Source organism: Pseudonaja textilis, chromosome 6 (assembly GCF_049901715.1).
Source record: "Pseudonaja textilis isolate UNSWEBS1 chromosome 6, rPseTex1.2, whole genome shotgun sequence".
Taxonomy (NCBI): domain Eukaryota; kingdom Metazoa; phylum Chordata; class Lepidosauria; order Squamata; family Elapidae; genus Pseudonaja; species Pseudonaja textilis.
The window spans coordinates 60,674,759-60,697,199 of NC_141995.1; the positions used below are offsets into that span (position 1 = coordinate 60,674,759).

The window sequence follows — 22,441 nt, forward strand, 5'->3', positions numbered from 1 at the left end:
GATAATTATATTTTTACATGCAATACTGACATGGATACGATTTCCACAAATCTATTCACTGCTGTTTTCCCGTACAAAATAGTCATGTACAGACTTGAGGATTAGCAAGAACTTTCAAATATATATATATATACTAGATACTTCGAATCTTACGCGGGAGAAAACCCGAACAACCAAAGATCCACATATAAATACCCGTGAGAACCTCAGAAAACAAATATATATATATATTAACAGTGTTTTAAGTCTGTTGTATCAAAATTAATGTACTGTTATATTTAACCTATTTATTTCTATGTAAAAAATACATAATCATTAATCTCAATCTATAATATGTATCTGATAAAGTGAACTCTAAGGCACAAAAGTTTTGGCAATACACCAGTTACCTTTTAAACCTTAGAAACAGACTACGAATTCTACAATTAATGAAAACCAATTTATATTTCATTATATGTAAAAATTTTAGAACTGTTTTGCTAATATTTTAAACATTACACAACTTCAATAATGTTTCAATTTTTTCTTGTAAACATGTGAAGATCTGGGAGATAGATAAAAAGTGGTCATCCTTGCCATAACAAAATAGTCACAGTGCCGTTTGACTTTCTGCATATTCTTCCCATCACTATGGACACAAAGTTGTTTCAATAAAGCAGATACAAGTATGAAGGATGCTGTTTCTTTCAGATGATTCCTCATTTCACATAGATTTGGCCAGCTTCCAAGCACAAAGCGCTCAGCAGAATGGATGTCAGGATATATCCAACTGAAAGTTGTTGGTTTTTTTGCCATCATTGAAGCTTGGTGAGGGTTTTGGTATTTCTCCTTCTTTTTCACTCTTGAGTCTCTGATCTTGGCTATGTATTTCAAACAACAATAATAATGCCACATTCTGTGTTCGTCCGATTACAAAAGTCCTTCCTGGGAGAGTACGATGACTTCCTGTATCTCTAACTCTACATTATTATGCAAATTCCATTTCTGTTTTTCATTACAGGCTGATGTCAGCACTTAATGTCTGTGCTACATCTGTGCTTCACAAGTATTCAAAACATGCGTACAAATTAGCATTCTAAAACATGCCAATTTTGGCCAATTTTTGGGCTTGCAGTTAGTTAATGGTCTGTATACCCTTCTTCAGGGAGGGGCACTAGAAATTCAATCCACCCACTATGTCAGACATTAGAATCACAATAATTTCCATTACAGTTGTCTTCAATAAAAAATGGTGTACCATGGCCGGTTCACCTGAAACTTGTTTCATTCTCCTTCAAGTGACATAGGTAAAATGTTTTAATTAAAAATAGTCCTAAGCAAACCCTGGTACAAAACATAAAAGGAAGCATATTACAATTCAGACACTATCTCAAACTTGTCTTTCATTGCGCTGAATGTTTGAACTAACATAATCTACTAAGCAAAAGAATCCAAACAGTGATACATAATCCAAACAGATAATGATTGCTGGGTATATTAAATACTTATGAGTGAAAACAGATACCACTATTGTATTGCAATTAAAAGAGGGAGCAGCCATGGAAATTTAGCCATGAATTAGGACGTGTATTTTCTTTCAATCTTTATGGGTTTGAATTTGAAGATTAAGTAAAAAGGGAATATCAAGGAATAAAGATTTATTTTCCATATTCTTTTTGGGTTCAGAATTGAGTATCTTCAGGTCAACTCCCCTCCACATTACTTATACAACACTTTTTGATGCTAAGACAAAAATGCCAAGCCTCATTTTACACACAGATTTGTAACATTAAAAATACTCTAGAATTATGTTTATAGTGGCAATGAATGAATGCTTGGAAATCCTGTCTCAGATGAGAAAATTACTTCAGCCTGCAATTGGGTTCAAGTTGTTTTCTAGAATTCATGGTGAAGGCACATAGTTTTATTATTAGATGACAGTTTTAGTTTGTGGTCAGAAAATATTTTTGAAAATATATGGAGAAGTAATGTTTTATTTATACAAGGAAAAGAAGTTCAATTTAGTTTGCTGAGTAAATTGGTTAAAATAAGCAAATAATTATAACTATATTGCAATATTAGCTGGCTAGCCTCCAGATATCCTTCTTATAAATCACAAAATTAAATTTGACAGCAAAACGGAACACTAAATTTGACAGCCAGCCCTAGAACACCTTCAGGATATTTACCTGCGACATTTCTAATGCCTGAATGCTATTCTGTTTAGGGCATATAAAATTTTACAGAATTTTAAAAACTATTATAAATAGGAAAATTCCCTCTGGAACTGTCCTACAAACACTTGTGTAAGAATTCAAACAATGTTACAACAAGTAGTATGACTACTTTCATATTTCTATCTGAACATAAAAGTGCAGTGATCACTTATGAAAGATGAAGATGTAATTTTAGTTTTCTTGCATAATGTTCTAGTGCAAAATGTATGCAATTCTTCAATACAATATTCTTCCTATATACAGAAAATGCAACCAACCTATAAGAATAAAAGATAAACTGTAGATTTCTGCATGAAATACTCTATTCTTATCACAGTTTTAATGTTTTTTTTAAAGTAGATACTATCCAGTGCAAAAGTAGACGCAGTTAACAGTGAATAAAAATTCTTCCATTCTAGAATAAGACAATCTCAGTTCTTGTTTTTTTTAAAGTAAAATCATGAGTTTACTCAAATCATGTATAACAAACACAGTGTTAAAATATATATACATATTTTAAAAGTGATTTCCATGACTTTGTAAGCCACCTTGTAACACAATCATAAAGTCTTCCTTCTTTACCGAAAAGAATAGTCTAAGGATTGATTCTGATATAAATTCGGACAATCGCTATGCTATGTTAAAAAAAATGGAGAAAATACTCTTCACAGTGATAGGAAGACCTCTAATACCACTGACATAGTTTACAGCAATATGAATTACAATACGGACATGGAAGGAGCAAGATGTGCAGTGGGAGGAAGGTCATAGTACAGTAGCCACCTTAAACACTAAAATATTTAAAATTATATATTTTAATTTACAGTTCTGTAGTCAGCATGGTAAATGGGTACGGGGTGACAGGAGTACTAATAAGTATTTGAAAAGAACTACACAAACAGGATCAATGACTATATATTCTACAGTTCAGCCATTAAACAAGCTAATAATAAGACTAATATAATAATTCTGACAACAGAATTATGACCAATACTTTTCTTTGCAGCAATATAGAAATAATTGGCTTTTGATTTCTTCCTTTTAAAAAAAGGTCTTATCTACTACTCTGGATGTCTGAGATGGTCTTCGATACATATGCCATGTTTCTCCCAAAATAAAACCTAACCCAAAAATAAGCCCTAGTCTGGTTTTTACAAGTGCACCTAATATAAGGCCCGCCCCTAAAATAAGCCTTACTTAAGAGCCTGTGCAGCCACCTGACCGCCCATTCCTTCTGGATGCTTACAATGGGGAGGTGGAGCTATCACATGCCCCCTGCACTGGCTTAGCTCAGGGACCCCTCAGCCAGGGCATCCACACCCCGACAACTGCCTGACGGCGGCATCATTGACATCCCTGTCCAGCAGGTACCCAGGGCGTCATTGGTCCCCTTCTACTTGCTCACAGCTGCAACGGAAGAGACTGAGTGCTGTGTAGTGGCCACGAGGTTGCAGGCGCCTGGACGTAAGCCAATCCAGGGTAGCTCCATCCCCTCATGAATGACATATATTTGAATATTTACATTTATATACATTTTGCTACGGCCATTTGTCCACACTCATGTCTTTCTCAAACTATCATTTATCCCATTGTACTTCTTTTCCTATTTTCTAAAGGGAAAAAAGAAAGTTTTACAATTTTAATATATTTAGAAGTGTTTTATACACACAAAAAACGTTAGGGTTAAAAATAAGCTGGTTTGTCTTAAGCCATGATTTGTTTAATCACGATTTGCACCGTAAGTCACATTGGCTGTATTGGTTTAATCTGCATACTATAATAAGCAAAAAAAAAAAAAAAAACCACTATAAGGGTTAATGTGATGCGCAAGACCAGAATCAGCATTGCCTAAGTTGCTGTAAAATTCATTTCGTTTTCTTTTCTTTTACTGGCAATGAAGAATTGCCAAATACTTAACTAAGTGTTCTCTCACATATGGCTTTATTTTACATGGATAGAATCTCTAAGCCTGGCAACATGGCCTGAGGAGTAATTTGCAACTGCGAAATGAATGAGCTCATTTACTGAAGCCAGGGTTGCTGTTAACAGCCAGAGAAATTGCACAGCAGCAATAAAACATCCATTTAAGTGAAAACGCTTCCAAAAACAGAATGAAGTATTCAAGCTGAAGTTATTTAGTGATTTGGCCTCTCTCTTGAGCTGTGGTTTTTTTTCTTTTTTTTGCAGAAAAGCTTTATTTCAAGCAAACGTATTGCAGTATCTTTCAAAAGTATTTTGAGGCTTTGTTTTCCCCTTATTTTTCAGCTTTATAAGCTACTTTAATTGCATCCTACCCATATGAAATATTAAAATAGTAAATTACACCAATACATAAAACTAATCCTATTGAACTACTGAATACAGGAGTCACAAAAATTGCAAGGAACATCGACTTCATTCCCTGAAGCTTCGTTGGTCTTCCAAAATCCTAATTAAGATTCCACCGGCTCTATTTTGATAAGAATTCTGTAATGGAGGCTGAGCCAGCAATGAAGGTTGCCAGGTGGTATCAGCCCAATCAAACAGAAAAGAGCTGGAAGGGACTTTGAAGGTCTTCTAGCCCAACCCCCTGCTCAGAGAGATGGCTGTCGAGTCTTTTTTAGAAACCTCCAGTCAAGGGTGGGATTCAAATTTTTTAACAACCGGTTCTGTGGGCATGGCTTAGTTGGTGGGCGTGGCTTGGCGGTCATGTGACTGAGTGGACATGGCTTAGTGGTCATGTTATTGGTTGGGTGTGGCCAACTCAACATCACTCACATCGAGGCACGCATCTCCTCGCCTGGCCTCTCACGACTGTGGGGATGCTGCAACAGTCGTAAATGTGAAAAATGGTCCTAAGTCACTTTTTTCAGTGCCTTTGTAACACTGAACAGTCACTCCACACAAGCAAAGTACCAGCAAAGAAAGGAAAAAAAAAACTCCAGAGAAGTTCCTGAGACAGGAAGTCTAGTCCTGCCAAGAATGTAATAAGGGTTAGCTGAGAGTCAGTTTCTGTAAGCAACACCAGAATGTTTCCTTCCTGCCTTCTTTACAGGATTAGCCCAGTAATTTCTTCTAATAACCGGTTCTCCGAACTGCTTAGAATGTTAACAACCGGTTCTAGAGAATAGGTGCAAACTGGTAGAATCCCACCTCTGCCTCCAGTGATGAGGCACCTACAATTTCTGAGGGCAAGCTGTTCTGCTAGTTAATTGTTCTCATTGTTAGGAAGTTTCTCCTTAATCCAGGTTGCTTCTCTCCTTGATTAGTTTCCATCCATTGTTTTGTGTCTTATGAGATTGATCAGATCAGGAAACTGACTCCACAGGAAAAGTAGAATTATACTTCTTTGAAATAGTCTGTAATAACAGAACCTTGAAAGTCCAATTATGCTTTTCTTCTTCTCCCTTTTATACAGGTAGTGCTCAACTTAGGACTGGTGAATGACCATCTGAAATTATGTTAGACTCATCAAAGGCTACTTACAATCCATTTTTAAAGTTACAACAGCTGCACGCACTCACAGATCCTTGTCCACATTTTGGTTGCTAGGCAACTAGTTCACTTTACAGCGATATGCAGCATTACACCATCACATGACCACAATTTGCAATGTTTTTTTTTTAAAATCAGTTTCTGGTGTTTACTTCAAATTTCTGGAGAAAAAAAACCCCAACCAATTGGGGAACATTGATTTGCTTGTCAATTGCTGCAGAAATATTTAAATATCTGGTTGCACAATGCCTCAAACGTATGACTGTAGTCAGTTACAACATAATTTTGGGTTCAGTTGTGGTTGTAAATCGAAGGCTACCTATTAAGCAGTGAGTCAGGGAAGAATCAGTCTGAGTCCATTCATAATACTTCATACATTCCTTAATGACAGTCATGGGGACCAGAATTTCCAGTGCTTAGCAACACGGTCATAAAATCTGCCCAATGGTTGTATTGCTTAACAATGGTAATCTTGGCAGTCCCTGTTGCCATCGTTAAGCAAGGATTGTAGGTCGTTAAGCCAGGACCTCACAGGACTGTGGCTTCTGGTTGGCTTCCCATAGCAAAGACAATGAGGAAGCCAGAAGGAAGTCACATGTCTCAGGCAGCTCACAAGCAGGCCAGAGGGTAGGTGATCGTTGCAGAGTGTGGGTGGGCAGTGTGTGTACGGCTGTTACATGGCAAATGCAGCCAGGAGATGCTGTGGAATGCAGAAGGGTACGCAGGCGGTTGCCATGGTACAAGCATGGCTAGATGGGAGGTGGATGCTGTGGACCGCAGGGGGGTGCGTGTGCAAAAGTAACCGTTACGACATGACACAAGTATCAGCACACGATTGCCACTAAGAGTCTGTAGGTGTTGTTCTGTGCCTGACTTATGTTTTTCTTTCTTTCTTTCTTTCTTTCTTTCTTTCTTTCTTTCTTTCTTTCTTTCTTTCTCTCTTTCTTTCTCTCTCTCTCTCTCTCTCTCTCTCTCTCTCTCTCTCTCTCTCTTTCTTTCTTTCCCTCCCTCCCTGCAGACCAGGGGGATTGAAAAGAGGGATTTACAAAAAAAAAGTAAGCTGTTTGCTCTTGTGCACATTGAAGGCAATGGGATCATGCGGGCAGCCTGGGAGTGGGAGTAACAGACACGCTCCTCAGGCAAGTACATTGTTCACATCTCTTCCTCCCCCCCATCTGTCTGAACTGAAAGGGAGAGGGAACAGAGAGAATGGAGAGAAAAGAGATTTTAAAAGAAGAAGAAGCGGTTGTTTGGCTTGTTCATTTGCACACTAAGACCAATGTGATTATGCTGGCAGCAGAAAAACGTCAGGCAAAGAAGTCACATACTCTGCAGTTCCATAATTCAGAGTTAAAGATCCTGCAGCTGTAACAGGGATTTTAAAAAGTTAACTTCGCAACTAATTCTTATATTTATGAGCTCTGCAGGTCTAGAAAGCAAAGGGCAGCTGGAATAAAATCAGAAGCGCAATTGTGGTTTTCACTTAGCAACTGCTTCATTTAATGATTGAATTTCCATTTCTAATTAGGGTTGCTAAACCAATCTGCTTATTCCATGATTCTTTGATGGCAAGACCGCTCTGACTATTCGTGGCCTTTATTCCAGGTAGCCTCATTGAAAGACCATCCGTTTAACAACCAGTTTTGATCATGGTGAATGGCGGTGGGAACTTACAACTGGTCTTTGTAACTGTAGCAGCATCTTTCCGGTCACGTGATGATTAAAATACTTAGTAACTCACTTGTAAGTATGAAGCTGCAGTGTGCCACAGTCTTATAATCACAATTTCTGACATTCACTGCCAGCCTCCAGTGTGCAAATTCAAGCAGGCATCCTAAAACCACCATTTATAGACTAGCTGACACAACGCCACAACGTAGAGTACGTAGCCACAGAGTGTTCCAATGATGCAGGATTCGCTTATCAGTTAGCTTTGCTGCAACTGCCATCTTAAGTCAGCACAGTGACGTGACATCACATTTTAGACTATGTTGCTTAGCAACAGAGTTGCCAGACTCAATTACCATAGTTAAGGGATGACTACCTGTAATAGATTCTACTTAGTTTAATATTTAGATTCCTATAAATAATTCCATTATGATACTTGGTTTTTGTTTCTGATTTATTCTAATTTACAATGTGATGTTACAATTTATTGTATCTGCTTTAATCCAAGTTACAGAGCTGGGGAGTTATAAACTGTTAAGGGTTGGCTGATTAGCATAGTGTATATGCCCTGTAAATAGAAAAATAGGGAATCCTTTGATATTAGAAGCACAAAAACTGACATTAGTATGTATTAAAAGCAAAAAGTTTTTCAAATGCTCCAAAGTGTAATTTTAGATGTTAAAAAATACATGTTGATTATGACTGACAAACCTTGTCGATTATTTTCCATACTTTTTGTTGGTATAGTCATCAGTGATCTACCCATGAGCTGCTGTGACACAGTGGTTAGAAACAGTGGTTGGGTTCATATTTTTTTTTTACTACCAGTTCTGTGGGCATGGCTTGGTGGGCATGGCAGGGGAAGGATATTGTAAAATCTCCAGTCAGAGGTGGCATTTGCCGGTTCTCTGAACTACTCAAAATTTCCGCTACTGGTTTTCCAGAACTGGTTAGAATCTGCTGTATACCACCTCTGGTTAGAGTGCAGTACTGCAGGCTATTTCTGCGGACTGCCGGCTGCCTGAAATTTGGCAGATCGAATCCCACCAGGCTCAAGGTTGACTCAGCTTTCCAACCTTCTGAGGTGGGTAAAATGAGGACCCAGATTGTTGAAGGCAATATGCTAACTCTGTAAACCGCTCAGAGAGGGCTGTAAAGCACTGTGAAGCAGTATATAAGTCTAAGTGCTATTGCTATTGTTAACATACTGTATGTGGTCTTTGAAATTAAATACCTAAAGACAGGGGTGGAATTCAAATTTCTTAACAACAGGTTCTGTGGGCGTGGCCTAATTTGTGTGTGGCCTGGTGGTCATGTGACTGGGTGGGCGTGGCTAGGTGGTCATGTGACGGGGTGGTTGTGGCTTGCTGACTGGGCATGGCTAGGTGGTCATGTGACTGGGGCGGGTGTGGCCAGGTGGCCATGTGACTGGCAAACCAAATGTAAGTGGTCCTCACTTAATAGCCAGTTGCTTAGCAAGTGTTTTAATTTACATTTTATTAATTTACGACTGACCTCCCTCCACAGAGCTACTTGACCTGTTTTTGGTGTTTTGACAGCGATGCATGCACAGACACGCACACGCACACACACTTATGACCAGCTGCAACATCCCACACAGGTTTTCTGTTTTTTGCCAGTTTACAAATCCTGCGGAGCCCTGGAGAGGGCAGGGCGAAGCCCACGCAACTACAAGGAGCTACGGGGAGGGTAAGGCGAGGCCGGGCAGCTATGAGGAGCTATAGGGAGCGCAAGGTGAGGCTCGAGCAGCTACAAATTGCTACAGGGAGGGCAAGGCGAGGCCTGGGCAGCTACGAGGAGGGCTGGGCAAGGCCTGGGAAGTTACGGGGAGCAACGAGGACTGGGCGGGGCCCGGGCAGCTATGGGGAGCTACAGGGAACTGAAAGTGGATTTGAAAATGACAGTCTATAAAAAAGATGTTGCACTGTGTATATAAAAGAATGGCTGATATTTTCATAATTACAATTCATTAATTGAAAAAGAAACACTTAAAATGGAAATACTATTAACAAACCAAGGGAGTTTGTTATTTTGTGCCAGTAGTGGCACAAAAATCTTTCCTAGCCAAGACTACCTACCTGGACCAACAGTTCCTAATGGAATGCTCTCCCTATAGCAGAGAGAGAGAGAAGTCAGGGGAAGCCATGTTTGGTCACCTAACCCTTTTAGAATGCAGCTTAAACATTTTTAAGTACTGAAGCTTTTTACAGATTTATGCAGATATATATATAAAGATAACAGTACAAAATCATCTAAGAAGTTAGATGAATTTTTAATTTAATTTTTAATCTCCCCTCTTTGGAAGAGCTTTATAGCTCCCGCTGCCTTTAGAAAGTTCAAAACATTCTCAAAGATCCATCTCATCCCGGGGACTCTTTTTTTGAATTATTACCATCTGGCAGACGGTACAGGATAATAATAAAAACAAGGACAAATAGTCTGAAAAACAGCTTCTGTCCCAGGGCAGTAGCTCTTTTGAATTCTGCTGTATAGTGCAGTGTTGGTGTGATGTCCGGGGTTTTCGGTTCAATGTGTGAAGGGTGGAGGATGTGTGTTTGTGTTTATTTTCATGGTCATGGTCATGATGTGAACTGAAGATGGTGTTTGATTTCGTTGTACGAGGTGCAATGACACTACAGTAAACTACACTAAGAATGGAATTGATAAGCACATTTACAGAGCAATACTGAATTCTTTTTCTGAAATGTATTCCTCAGTTTAAAAAATGAATATATGAATTCAGTACTGGGCTCTGCTAATGTACCTATTCAAGAGGATGTAGTATCAAGGTTAGCAAAAATGGTGCAGCAACATATAGATTTAAATTTTAAAACCAGAAATATTTTTGTTGGTACGCACATAAATAAAGGGAGTACAATACAAATTTAATGTTGCACGTGTTAACAGCGGCTAGAATTATGTTTCTACAACAGTGGAAAAACGAAGAGATCCCCATAGATGAAAATGAAATAAAAAAATTATAACATGCAGAAATGGATAGAGATAAGAGGTAGAAATTAGGTGGAAAATGATCATTGCTATGTATCAATTAAATACAGAAGGTTGACAATTATAAACATGTTATTATAATTAACAAAATTAGAAATAAGCCAATACAAAGAAATTTAAATAATTTTTCTGTTATACTGCTGTACTTATTGATGCTTAAGCATCAATATATAACAGCAGTGTAACAAAAAAATTTCATTCATGAAATATTTTAAATACTTTATAATATAAGTATAATAGAATTACAGAGGTAAGGTAAAGTAAGGATATATTGTTCTAAAATAGATGGTGATGAACATTATAAAATAGATTAAATAAAAATGGTGATTTACTCGCAGAAAATGATGTAATATTAGTAAAGTCTAGTAAGTAATTAATAATAGTAATAATATAAATATATATAGATTTATGATATAAGGATTAATGCAAATTGGAAGGGAAAGACGGCAGAGATTGTACAAAAGTGATTTGTACAAACTGACACACTGCATTTAACTGAAGATGGTTTATGTTTTATGTTTGCTTTGTTTATGTTTGTGTTTAAAAAAAAGTAAAAAACTTTTATTTAAAAAAAATTTCCATTTATGTATGCATGCAGGTTTTCGTTACATTATATTGATTTAAGCAGAAACAGAAAATGTATAACAGCAATGTAACAAAAAGTTGCCTGCCTCATTTTTGGTAAGTTGCTTTTTTATTTATGTATTTATTTATCTTTTTAGTATCTGTTTTGGTTTTTAAAAACCAAGAGAGATACTAAAGAAATAAATACATAAATAAAAATTATTTTACTATTCATCTTGATGTTTCTGCTTTGCTTTTTCCTAATAGGAAAAAGAAACAATTACGCATATATAACAGCAATGTAACATAAATGGAAACAAAATGTTACGTTGCTCTTATATATTGATAGAAAGAAAGAAACATCAATAGCAGGAACCCCCACTTAAACTTGACTGCTGGGGAAAATAGCATGGGACGATCAAATGAATAAACAGATTTCAGTTGATTCTTTTACTGAACACCAGTGCATTTATTTATTTATTGGAATTTGTCAAACAAAATGAGAACAAGAATAAGAGAATAAAAATACAATGACAGGGACAATAGGCATGTTAGTGCACTTAGGCACATCCCCTCCACTGACCACTTAAGTATAAAGTGAAGTCAACTTGTGACTGAAACTGTGAAAATTTGTAACGGAGACAACTGAATCGGATAGGGCATTCCAGACTTTAACAATCCTATCACAGAAATCATATTTTTTACAGTCAAGTTCCAAAGCAAGTCCTGCTTAAGTAGAAATGTACTGGATGCAGTCTAATAAAAATGCATTTTAGATACTGGAAGTTAGCCAGTAGAAATTATATAGCCAAATGAATCAGTTAAATAATCTAACATGTACTGTATATTCATTGAACAACGAATGGAATCTATACAGGAATTAATGGCTGTCACTTTTCACACAATAGCTTTGGGATGCTGAAGTTTTGTGTGGTTTAACTTTGTGCGTTTTACAAATAAGAGAATGAAATCCTCAATCTTCAATCTGTAATATCTATTTACAGAGATATTTGTTTTTAAAACATAAGCAGTTTCTAAAATGCGTAGCAACTTTAAACAGTTATCTTAACTGCTGTTTTCATATTGTAGCTCAGATTACGTGTCACGATACACTACTATTTTGAATGAGCAAGACTCAAGTAGAACAAGTCTTCTTGCAATAGATGAACAATTCAGGAAGCTGGCATTCATAGTTTGTCTGACATAATGTGCAAGTCAATATTAAACTTGGGTTTTAGCTTAGGTGGAATAAGCTAAGAACAAATTCTCTTGTTTGATCTTCGTTTGTTAAAAAGAATACGAGCCTGGTCTCCTGATTCAGAGAGAATGATAAAACATAGACCAGGAATTCATAGTTTATTCAGTTCCTTTCATTGGCAGGAGGCATAATTGACACGCTTGCTTGTTCATAAGGAGCTTAGTTGTACAGGCAAATCAAACTTATCATTTTTGTTAACCTATACTTTTCAGGCATCTATCTCTGTTTGCTCTTTCCCTTGTATTTGCTGAATAAAATGGTTCACAATTTGGTTATTCATTTCCTTTGGGGAAAAAAGTAGTCAAGGCCAGAGTGATGACATCACATGCGCAGACAGCACACTTTCACATGACATCCTATTCCATTCTTTGTGACTGTTTATCTTGTGATCCATTTGCCAGATTCTGCTCTTTTGATCTGTCTGGCTCTGGATTCTATATTGCATGAAAGATAGGAAGGATGTATCTGGGACGCTCATAAGTAGATGGGAAATGTTTTTTACTTTTTCTTTTTAGCCTGCAGCCCTTCGTGCTACCTTTGTTCTAAAGATAATAAATGCCCATCTACAGATTTTCTTAATTCCTTTTTAAACTATTGAAATTATAGCAGTGGCACGACCACATATGGAGATTGTTGGTCTCAAACTTAACTACTGTATGCATAATGTATGTGTCTTAAATGTTCACATATTTAACTTTAGTAAATGATTCAAACTTCTAATATATTAAGAGTGATAAAACATCTCAGTATAAACATCTACATCTTTGTTGACTTTAATACTTTTGTTATTGTTATTATTCAACTTTCGGTCTAGAAAATTCTTCGTCCTGTTAATAGCTTGCTTTGCTATATGATTTTTTTTTGTAAGGAATTACTCTTAAGAGCCACTTTTGTTTGTCCCTTTCTGCATCTATTATAGCTTTACAATATCCTTTTAAAAGTTTATTTGGTATTGCATTTTAAAAACACGAAAAAACTGGAAAAACACAAAGATGACAATACTTTGTCAAAGAAGAAAAAGATATAAAGAAAATGCTTTAAAAGAGAAAAGAATACAAAGGAAAAAGATATATCATTTTAGAGGTACCTAGTTACAATTTTTTATATAATGCAATTATTATTCAAATAAATACATATTTCTAATGCATATGCCCAACTATCATTTTTTTAAAAATCTTACTGTATTTTGTATAACGAGTCCAATATTTCATTATCCATACAAAGTCTACATCGGTAGGTAGTCTCCTCAAAGTATAATCAGGTCCTCAACCCAATGAATGAAAGGAAAGTTTTTAAAGGGACAAAATGGATTTAAGCTAATTTCAAAAATGCTATATACATTTTTTTAATATGTTTTCTGACTTCTTCAGTTCTATGCAAGCAGTTAGCCAAGATTGTGTCTTATTCTATATCTTCTCTGAGAGAGCTATATGGTAACTTGAAACATGTTGATTTAACATTTTGTTTAGGCTTCCAATGTTGCCATGTACCCAATACACACCTTTTTGTTTTGGGATGCCTATCTTGTCATGTAGCTAATATATATTTTTGTTTATAGTGGAAGGAAGGGAAGGGCATAGCAATGTACATTCCTTTAGTTCCTTATAACGTGGGAATCAAACCAGTCCAGCTAGTTGTGGTATAGATTGCCAGATAAAGAACATGGAAAGTATGGATTATCTGTACTCTAAATGAAACATCGACAGACACTGACTTTTATTTTATGCCTGGTACTGTAAAGCACATAACTAGATTGTTTTCACCGTAATTGTTTACTAGTATTCCTAAAAAATACTGGAAACAGAATGAGTTGATCCCAATGCATTCTGCATTTCAAGTTCCTGGCAAGGCAATATACTTAGCAAATAAAATATTTAATTCTTCAATTTGCCATTTCAGATTTTATTCAGATTTTCATTTTACGTATCTTCAAGTAAAATAGAATGACCCTTAATACCAAATGAGGAGATTGACAAAAGGAACATATCTTTATTATTACAGGCATACAAAGTATTCGACTCTGCTTTGTGTAATTTAGACTTCATGACCTTATTGTAATTTCATGCATCTTTAGGCAGGGGCGGGATTCTACCAGCTCCCGATACTTTGGAGAACCGGTAAAATGGACCCCTGGCTGGCCCCGCCCCTCTCCACCCGCTCCACTGCTCCTGGGACTGTTTTTTTTTAGTGTGCATGCGCAACATTTTGCACACATGCACAACAATCCTTATCGTTCTCCCCCACCTGTCCCCCCCTTCACAGCCCAGTTATTCATTATTGTGCACGTGCAACATTGTGCGCATGCGCAACAATCGAGGATGGCCTTCTCCCTGCTGCCAGCCCCGCCCCTCCCTCCCCGGCCCAGTCAGCCAGTCATCTTCAGTTAAATGCAGTGTGTCAGTTTGTACAAATCACTTTTGTACAATCTCTGCAGTCTTTCCCTTCCAATCTGCATTAATCCTTATATCATAAATCCACTATATATATTTATATTATTACTATTATCACTTACTAGACTTTATTAATATTACATCATTTTATGCGAGCAAATCACCATTTTTACTTGATCTACTTTATAATGTTCATTTCATCATCACCAATCTATTCTATAACAATATATCCTTACTTTACCTTACCTATGTAATTCTATTATAATTATATTATAAAGTATTTAAAATATTTCATAAATGATTTTTTTTTGTTACACTGTTGTTACTGCCTAATAGGAAAAAGCAAACCAGAAACATAAGTATCAATAAGTAACAGCAGTGTAACAGAAAAATTATTTAAATTTCTTTGTATTGAAACTGAGGAATAAATTTCTAATTTTGTTAATTATATCAACATGTTTATAATTATCAACCTTCTGTATTTAATTCATACATAGCAGTGATCATTATCTGCCTAATTTCTACCTCTTATCTCTATCCATTTCTGCATATTGTAATTTTTTAATTTCATTTTCATCTATGGGGATCTCTTCATTTTTCCACTGTTGTGAAAACATAAGTCTAGCTGCTGTTAACGTGTAACATTAAATTTGTATTGTAGTCCCTTTATTTATATGTGTACCAACAAAAATATTTCTGGTTTCAAAATTTAAATCTGTATGTTGCCTTACCATTTTTGCTAACCTTGATACTACATCCTCTTGAATAGGTACACTAGCAGAGCCCAGTACTGAATTCATATATTCATTTTTTAAACTGAGGAATAAATTTCAGAAAAAGAATTCAGTATTGCTCTGTGAATGTGCTTATCAATTCCATTCTTAGTGCAGTTTACTTTAGTGTCATTGCACCTCGTACAACGAAATCAAACACCATCTTCAGTTCACATCATGACCATGATCATGAAAATAAACACAAACACACATCCTTCACCCTTCACACATTGAACCGAAAACCCCCGACATCACACCAACACTGCATTATACAGCAGAGTTCAAAAGAGCTACTGCCCTGGGAGAGAAGCTGTTTTTCAGACTATTTGTCCTTGTTTTTATTATTATCCTGTACCGTCTGCCAGATGGTAATAGTTCAAAAAAAGAATCCCCGGAATGAGATGGATCTTTGAGAATGTTTTGAACTTTCTAAAGGCAGCGGGAGCTATAAAGCTCTTCCAAAGAGGGGAGATTAAAAATTAAATTAAAAATTCATCTAACTTCTTAGATGATTTTGTACTATTATCTTTATATATATATCTGCATAAGTCTGTAAAAAGCTTCACTACATTTTTAAGCTGCATTCTAAAAAGGTTAAGTGACCAAACGTGGCTTCCCCTGGCTTCTCTCTCTCTCTGCTATAGGGAGAGCATTCCATTAGGGACTGAATGAATTGTAATTATGAAAATATCAGCCATTCTTTTATGTACACGGTGCAAGATCTTTTTTATAGACTGTCATTTTCAAATCCACTTTCAGTTCCCTGTAGCTCCTCGTAGCTGCCCAGGCCTCAACCCTGCCCTCTTCAGGCCTTGGAAACTGGCAAAAAACAGAAAACCTCAGTCACAGGACTCTGCAGGATGTTTTAACTGGTCATAAGTGTGTGGCTGTCAAAACATCAAAAACAGGCCAAGTAACTCTGTGGAGGTCAGTTGTAAATTAGAACGCTTGCTAAGTAACTGGCCATTAAGCGAGGACCTGGTCATTAAGTGAGGACCATTTATATTTGGTTTGCCAGTCACATGGCCACCAGGCCATGCCCGCCCATCACATGACCACCTAGCCACACCCAGTCAGCAAGCCACAGCTACGCCAGTCACCTGACCACCTAGCCACACCCACAAATTAGGCAACGCCCACAGAACCGGTTGTTAAGGAATTTAAATCCCACCCCTGTATAAAAGCCTCTTTAACATGTTAGGTACACTAAGTGTGGCATTCTGCAAGTGTGATATAAAAATACATATTTCATTACTATTATCTAGTGTTACCCAACACTCTTACAGGCCATTGTTATCCTACACGCTTCCCCCTTTTCATTTATTGGACATAAGACATATAAAGGCTTTCACAGGACAACTGCATTTTGATATCCATGTCGGTTAGAGAATAAAAATAGGATTCTATGCTATTATGGCTGTAATATAATTATGTATAAAATACAACAGTATGGTAATTGCCAGCGGGACTAATTCAGATATTCTTGAATGGTTTTAGGTTGTTCAAATATACCAATTGTCAACAGAATTCAGACTCAATGCATTCAAAAGCATCTTACTTTTACATTCAAGGAACATATAGTAGAAGATAAAAACAGATGACAGAACCAGACCATTGAATTTTTTGAAAATAACATCACAATAGAAAACATGCACATATTTAGAAGAAATGAATCAGGAAGACATTTTTTCAAAAATAAGAACTTTATATAAGCCTGCATCTCTCACTTTTCACTGAGGCTAAACTTTAAGCATAATTGCATAGGAGATCAGTCTAGTAACCACAGTGGAACGCCTATTTATAAAGGTATAAAGGAATGGTTGTAAAACACTGTGATCATGTAGCAATGCTATAAGAAAATTATCATCTTATCCCGTACTTCTTCAAAGGGTCTAGAGAGAGTGTCACGTGTTCTCTCTCTGCTTTACCTCTCCTTTGCTTTTACGCTTCTTTTACACTTTTACACTGCTTTTACACTTCAAGGATGAGGAGCTGGAAACCAGGATAAAGTCTGCTGTTTGTACATCACATCGGACTGCTTTGAATCAGGGCCAGCCCTCCGCATCCTGTTGCTTTCCAAATACACCGAGCTTCCATCACCCCCAGCCAGCGTAACTATTGTTGAGGTTCAGTGGGAATTGATGAAATGATTATACATATTTGGAGGGGAATGCTCCAGATTGGGGGTAAAAAAATACACTAGATACATTTTGGGAAGGATCAACACAGACCAAATCCAATAAAAGGCACAATGGTATATCTCTTAAGCCATCTTTTTGAATTCATTCAGGCTTCTCTGATGTACTTATACGACTTAAGTTTAAGTGCTTTAAAAGACAGATGTCCTAATAGTGGTCATTTTAAAGAGAGAAGAATCCTAACTCCCCAAATTATCCAGCTATTGCAGTTACACGTGCAACCTGTTTGGAACCATTTAGGAGCCATTACAAAGAAGAAAACCCTAAACTACGACCAAGATTTGTCTTGCAGTAGGACTCTTACTCCCTTAAAACCGGCAGGAAAATTACAAGCATGCCAGATCCTTCTCTCTTTTTTGGGGGAGGGGGGGTTTAGGATTTGGGCTCCTTTATCCAAACACGTATTGCACTTTTAATCCTAAAAGCAAAGACTCTGAAGAGTCTACAGAGGATTAAAAAAAAAAAAAACTGGCTATAGAGGAGGAGGAAAAAGTGCACCCTACGCGCTCCCGGGTCTCACGTTTGGGACAGTTGGATGTTCCTTTATCCCAAGGCCCCCAAAAACCCCCAAAGGAAGCCTGGAGAGATTAAAACACGGCTGCCTTTCCTTACCTGAAGGTTGAGCCTTCCTCGGTCAGCCTCGAAGGGGAAGGGGAGCTCGAGTCGCCCCTACTAAGCCGGCCACCGCCCCTTTGGTGAAAGAGCTTCTGGAGCAGCGTCGGAGCCATGCTGCTGCTGGGGCTGCTCCTACTGCGCTTCCTCCTCCCGAGCGGAGCCCAGTCGGGGATGGGAAACCGGGCAGCCCGGATCAGACAGGACGCTCAGCCGGCAGCGATCCAGAGTCCCGATCCCCGCAGCCTCCGGAGGAGGAGGAGGAGCAGCCCCCGCCATGCCAGCTCCAAAGCGGGACGCCCAGGCTGGAGAGCTTGAGCCGAGCTGACTTTAATTCATTCTCTCTTTCTTTCTCTCTTTCTTTCTCTCTGGGAGCAGGGCAGGCGCCTCCCTCTTTTTTCTTTCTCCCAGCCGATCAGTCATATGACTAGGGGGAAAAAAAGCTTGAAAGTCTTGGGTGTTTTGTTCAGGCTCACGCGGAGCCGCAACATACACAGCGCCCTCCTCCACGCACCTTCCTCCTCCGCGGGCTGCGATTTGCAGAGCTCGGCGTCTCCAACTTTGCAATTTTTTATTTTTTATTTTCCCCAACGCGCAACTCTTAAGCTTTGCTCGAGGTTGGCCCGCAAGGCTTTTTTTTTTTTTTTTTTTTTTGCAAAGGCAGCCTTAGTTTCAAAGGTATGGCGAGCGCTTCTCTTCCCTTGGTTTGTCTTCGTTTAGAAAAGTTGGGCGATTCCCTCGGAAAGGAATAAGAAAAGGACGTTACACCAAAGGTGACTTATGTTTGGCACTTCGAATAGTTTTGTAGTAACGAAGCCTTTTTCACAGCGCAACTGGGAGTGGCTCGTGCCAGTTTTTCGAGGGGAATACTTTACCCACCCCCCAAAAGGACACATTTAATCAGCCTTTTCGTATTGTTGAAAGTCAGTGCCCATTTATCCTGGAAGGATAAAATATTTTGGGAAATATTGAAAAAAAAAAAAGGCAGAATATTATTATTTCTCCAAAGGGAGAAATGGAGAAACATATTTTTTAGAGGCAGAAAGCAGACCCCCACTTTCCTTAATGGCTCAGTACTTCAAAGATAAAGGGTTTATTGAAAGAGGAAGACCGAGTATCTACATAGCTCTATTCATAGGCAAAGCAAACAAGACAGGCTATTTTGAAACTCCCAGCAGCAAAATGTGAACAAAGACAGAAGGTAGGATTAGCCCCCCACTCAAGATCCAACACAGGACAAAGCTATTAAGCCACAATAGGTATTGCCTAACACCCTTTCAGAACACAAGCCCCCTCATTGCATCATCCCAGAGCAGTCAAAACTTCACTTGGGAGCTCAGATAAACAAGCCAGAGGCTGACTAGATTAGTTTAGACAAGCATCCAGGATTTGCATTTCCTCTTTTGCCTATAGTCAGCTATGACCCCCCATATAACCCCATAGGAATCTGAGAACCGTCAATAGAACATTAGAGGATGAGGACTTCCGGTTTGGGTTTCCTTCAGCGGCAGACCGAAATCCGTGATCATGCGCAGTTTTGATCTGTGCTCGCCGCTGGAGAGCCTCGATCCTTTCGAATCGGGGCTGAAGCCACCCCGTAGAGGTGGTAAAGAGGGGGGAGATTGCCAGCCGAGTGGAGGGGAGCCGCATCTCTCCTCCTTGGCTGGTCTAAACTCCCTTTCCCAAAGGCGGTTGCAGCGGTGGTCAGAAATAGCCACCTCAAAGAAGAACCCGACTGGATAAGATTGTGCAGGAGGAAGACAAAGAGGAAAGCAGGACAGACTGGGCTAAACAACAGAGAACATCCAAGCAAGGTACCCTGAATCTAAAAGTACTTGGAGGGATACTTCTGAAAGAAGATTTGTAAATGGTGAAGGAGAGAGAAAAGGAGGTTAAAAAACCCTTTTTTAAACCTTTATATTGACAATTACAATTGGTACAGAAAAAAATTTATATTAGTCTATTTTGACACTAATAGACAACTTTAAGCTGAAAATCTAAGTGTCAAAAGGAGAATAAAGATTTTTTTTTTGTCATTTTACAGCCCTAAAAAGGAGAAGAGTGGAGGCAAAAGGGTGGAACTTGGAATAAGGAAAAAATGGAGTGCCACCTGGAAAAATGAAGAGGATTAACAGTGAAAATTTGAAAAGACTCCTGAGGATACATTGTAACTGAAATTTTATTAAAAGATAGAGTAACCCATGGAAAGGAAAAGTAAAGGAAAGAAACAAGAAAGAACAGTCTGGGATCATTTGGTGATTTAAAAAAAAAGTTTTTGGCATTGTTTTTCTTTCTTTTTCTGTTTTTACTTAAAGTCAATCGGGTGGTTGTTCAAAAGTGTTTAAAATGGCATCACTCCTGGAGGAATTGAAGATGAGTCTTAAAAAACAAAAAGAAGATGCAGAAAGGGGAGGAAGATCCTTTGGCTTCGTATTTGAATTTTTTCGAAATGCAGATCCTGAACTATTAAAAGCAAAAGGAAAAGTTTCAAGAGCTAGAAGGGCGAGACAAAGAAGAAGCCAAAGAAGAAGCAGGAAAGAAAACTACAGGAGGGAAAATTAGAGAGAAAAGGGTATAAAAAAAGGATTAGCTTTCACTCCCATTCAAACAAGGACAAAGCCATTAAGCCAAAATAGGAATTGCCCCAAATGCCTTCATTATACCACCCAGCAAGATTCAACCAAGCTTGGGACTCAAGACAACCTACAAAGTTACCCCTGCATGGCCGAGCTGTTTTTTGCTCAGGACCTCAAAATCATGTGGTCCATTAAACCATCTTTCCAAATAGCCTCCATGTTTCCAGCTCCCCACTTGGAATTGAACCCAGATGCAGTTTTCCAAGTCAAAAGTCTTACATACGATAGCTTTTTTTCTATAGAAAGTAGTTAACCTGCTTCAATCCTTGATTGCTCTCTTCTGCACTTTTTACACTTTGGTTCTAATATATGCCTTTTTAAATACTGTGTGGCAATCAGGACTCCATACAGTATTCCAGATGCACTTGGGTTATAAATTTGTATAAAGGAATTAGTGTTAGTGTCAGCTGGTGCTCCATTCAAAATCCAAGAAAGAAATACTTAGACTCTTTTAATTAGAGAAAAGATATATTTTACTGGAAGTCAAGTGGTAGCAACAAAAGAATTCTGAATCTGAGGAATTAGGCGCGCGTAAATCACATATACAAAGTGATGGCCATGTTCCCACCCTGAATAGTTCAAATGGTTCTTCCAATTAAAAGTTGTGAATGTCATCATGTGGACATCTTCAGGTGGTGATGAGGCTTCTGTCCGTTGACCTTGGCATACTTTGATAAAGGTTTGCAGTGCACAGAGAAGAGAAAGCTAAGCAAGAAATAGAAACCTAAGCAAGAATGTGCTCCCCCACTTCTCAGTTTATGCAAGTAGTAGTTTGCAACACCTCCAGCTCACTTCCCATACTTTATCCCCCTCCCCCCCCGTTACTTATGACAGCCGAAAGATGCAAAGCAAAAGAAGAAAATCTTGAAGGCTGACATTTAGCACTTTTACTTTCAAACATTTCCAAACGATCCCTAACCATAGCATTTGCCCTTTCCTTAGCTTCAGTTCACCAGATACATTTTCTCTGATTTATTATCTATGACCTCAGAATGTTTTTCCAGATTGGTTACCTCCACCCACCCCAATATGTCTATGAGATCTGATTTATTTTTATTTTTTTGGTCTCAACATGCATCACTTTCCTTTTATCTTGCTGGCTACAGACTTTGAAAGGAAAAAAAAGTGTGTTGTTTTGGGTGCAAATAAAGCCTTTGGGTTGGTAAGGAATGCCTCAGACAAACTGCTTAGCGCTAGGTTGCATGACATAACCTAATTTCCTGGGTTCACCCAACTCGCAATCCAAAACCAGCCAAAGACACCGAAGCCAGGAAGGTGGCAGTGGTGGTGGTGGGGAGGTTTGAGAACATCTTAGTTATATGTTTTCTATGCTCAAAAGCTTTGTTTAGGGCAGGGGGTAGGGAAACTTGGCTCTTCTATCCCTGAGGGACTTCAACTCCCAGAATTCCTTGGTGTGCCATTAAAGGTTCCCCCCATCCCTGTGGCCTACCTGGTTTTTCAGTTGTGAGGGAATTTTTGACTTGAGTGGGACTGTTTAATATTGAAAAGGTAGGGCATACGCCCTACATTTGTATATTCAACAGTCCTATTTGTATATTCAACAGTTCCATTTGTATATTAAAGAGTCCCACTCAAGTCAGAAATTCCCTCACAACTGAAAAACCAGTAGGCCAGGGATGGGG

At 38.1% G+C, this 22,441-nt stretch overlaps 1 protein-coding gene across 2 annotated transcripts in view; it reads right to left on the reverse strand.

Moving 5' to 3' along the window:
- Nucleotides 1-18,732, reverse strand: part of FNIP2 (folliculin interacting protein 2) — a 62,880-nt gene extending 44,148 nt beyond the window's left edge. The window contains exon 1 of one of the 2 annotated variants that reach the window (XM_026699960.2): nt 18,163-18,732. In XM_026699960.2, the coding sequence (XP_026555745.1) occupies nt 18,163-18,278 (116 nt within the window). In that variant the 5' untranslated portion in view covers nt 18,279-18,732. The remainder of the gene's footprint in view (nt 1-18,162) is intronic. The other variant, XM_087936686.1, reaches the window with a different exon arrangement.
- Nucleotides 18,733-22,441: the final 3,709 nt, after the last annotated feature.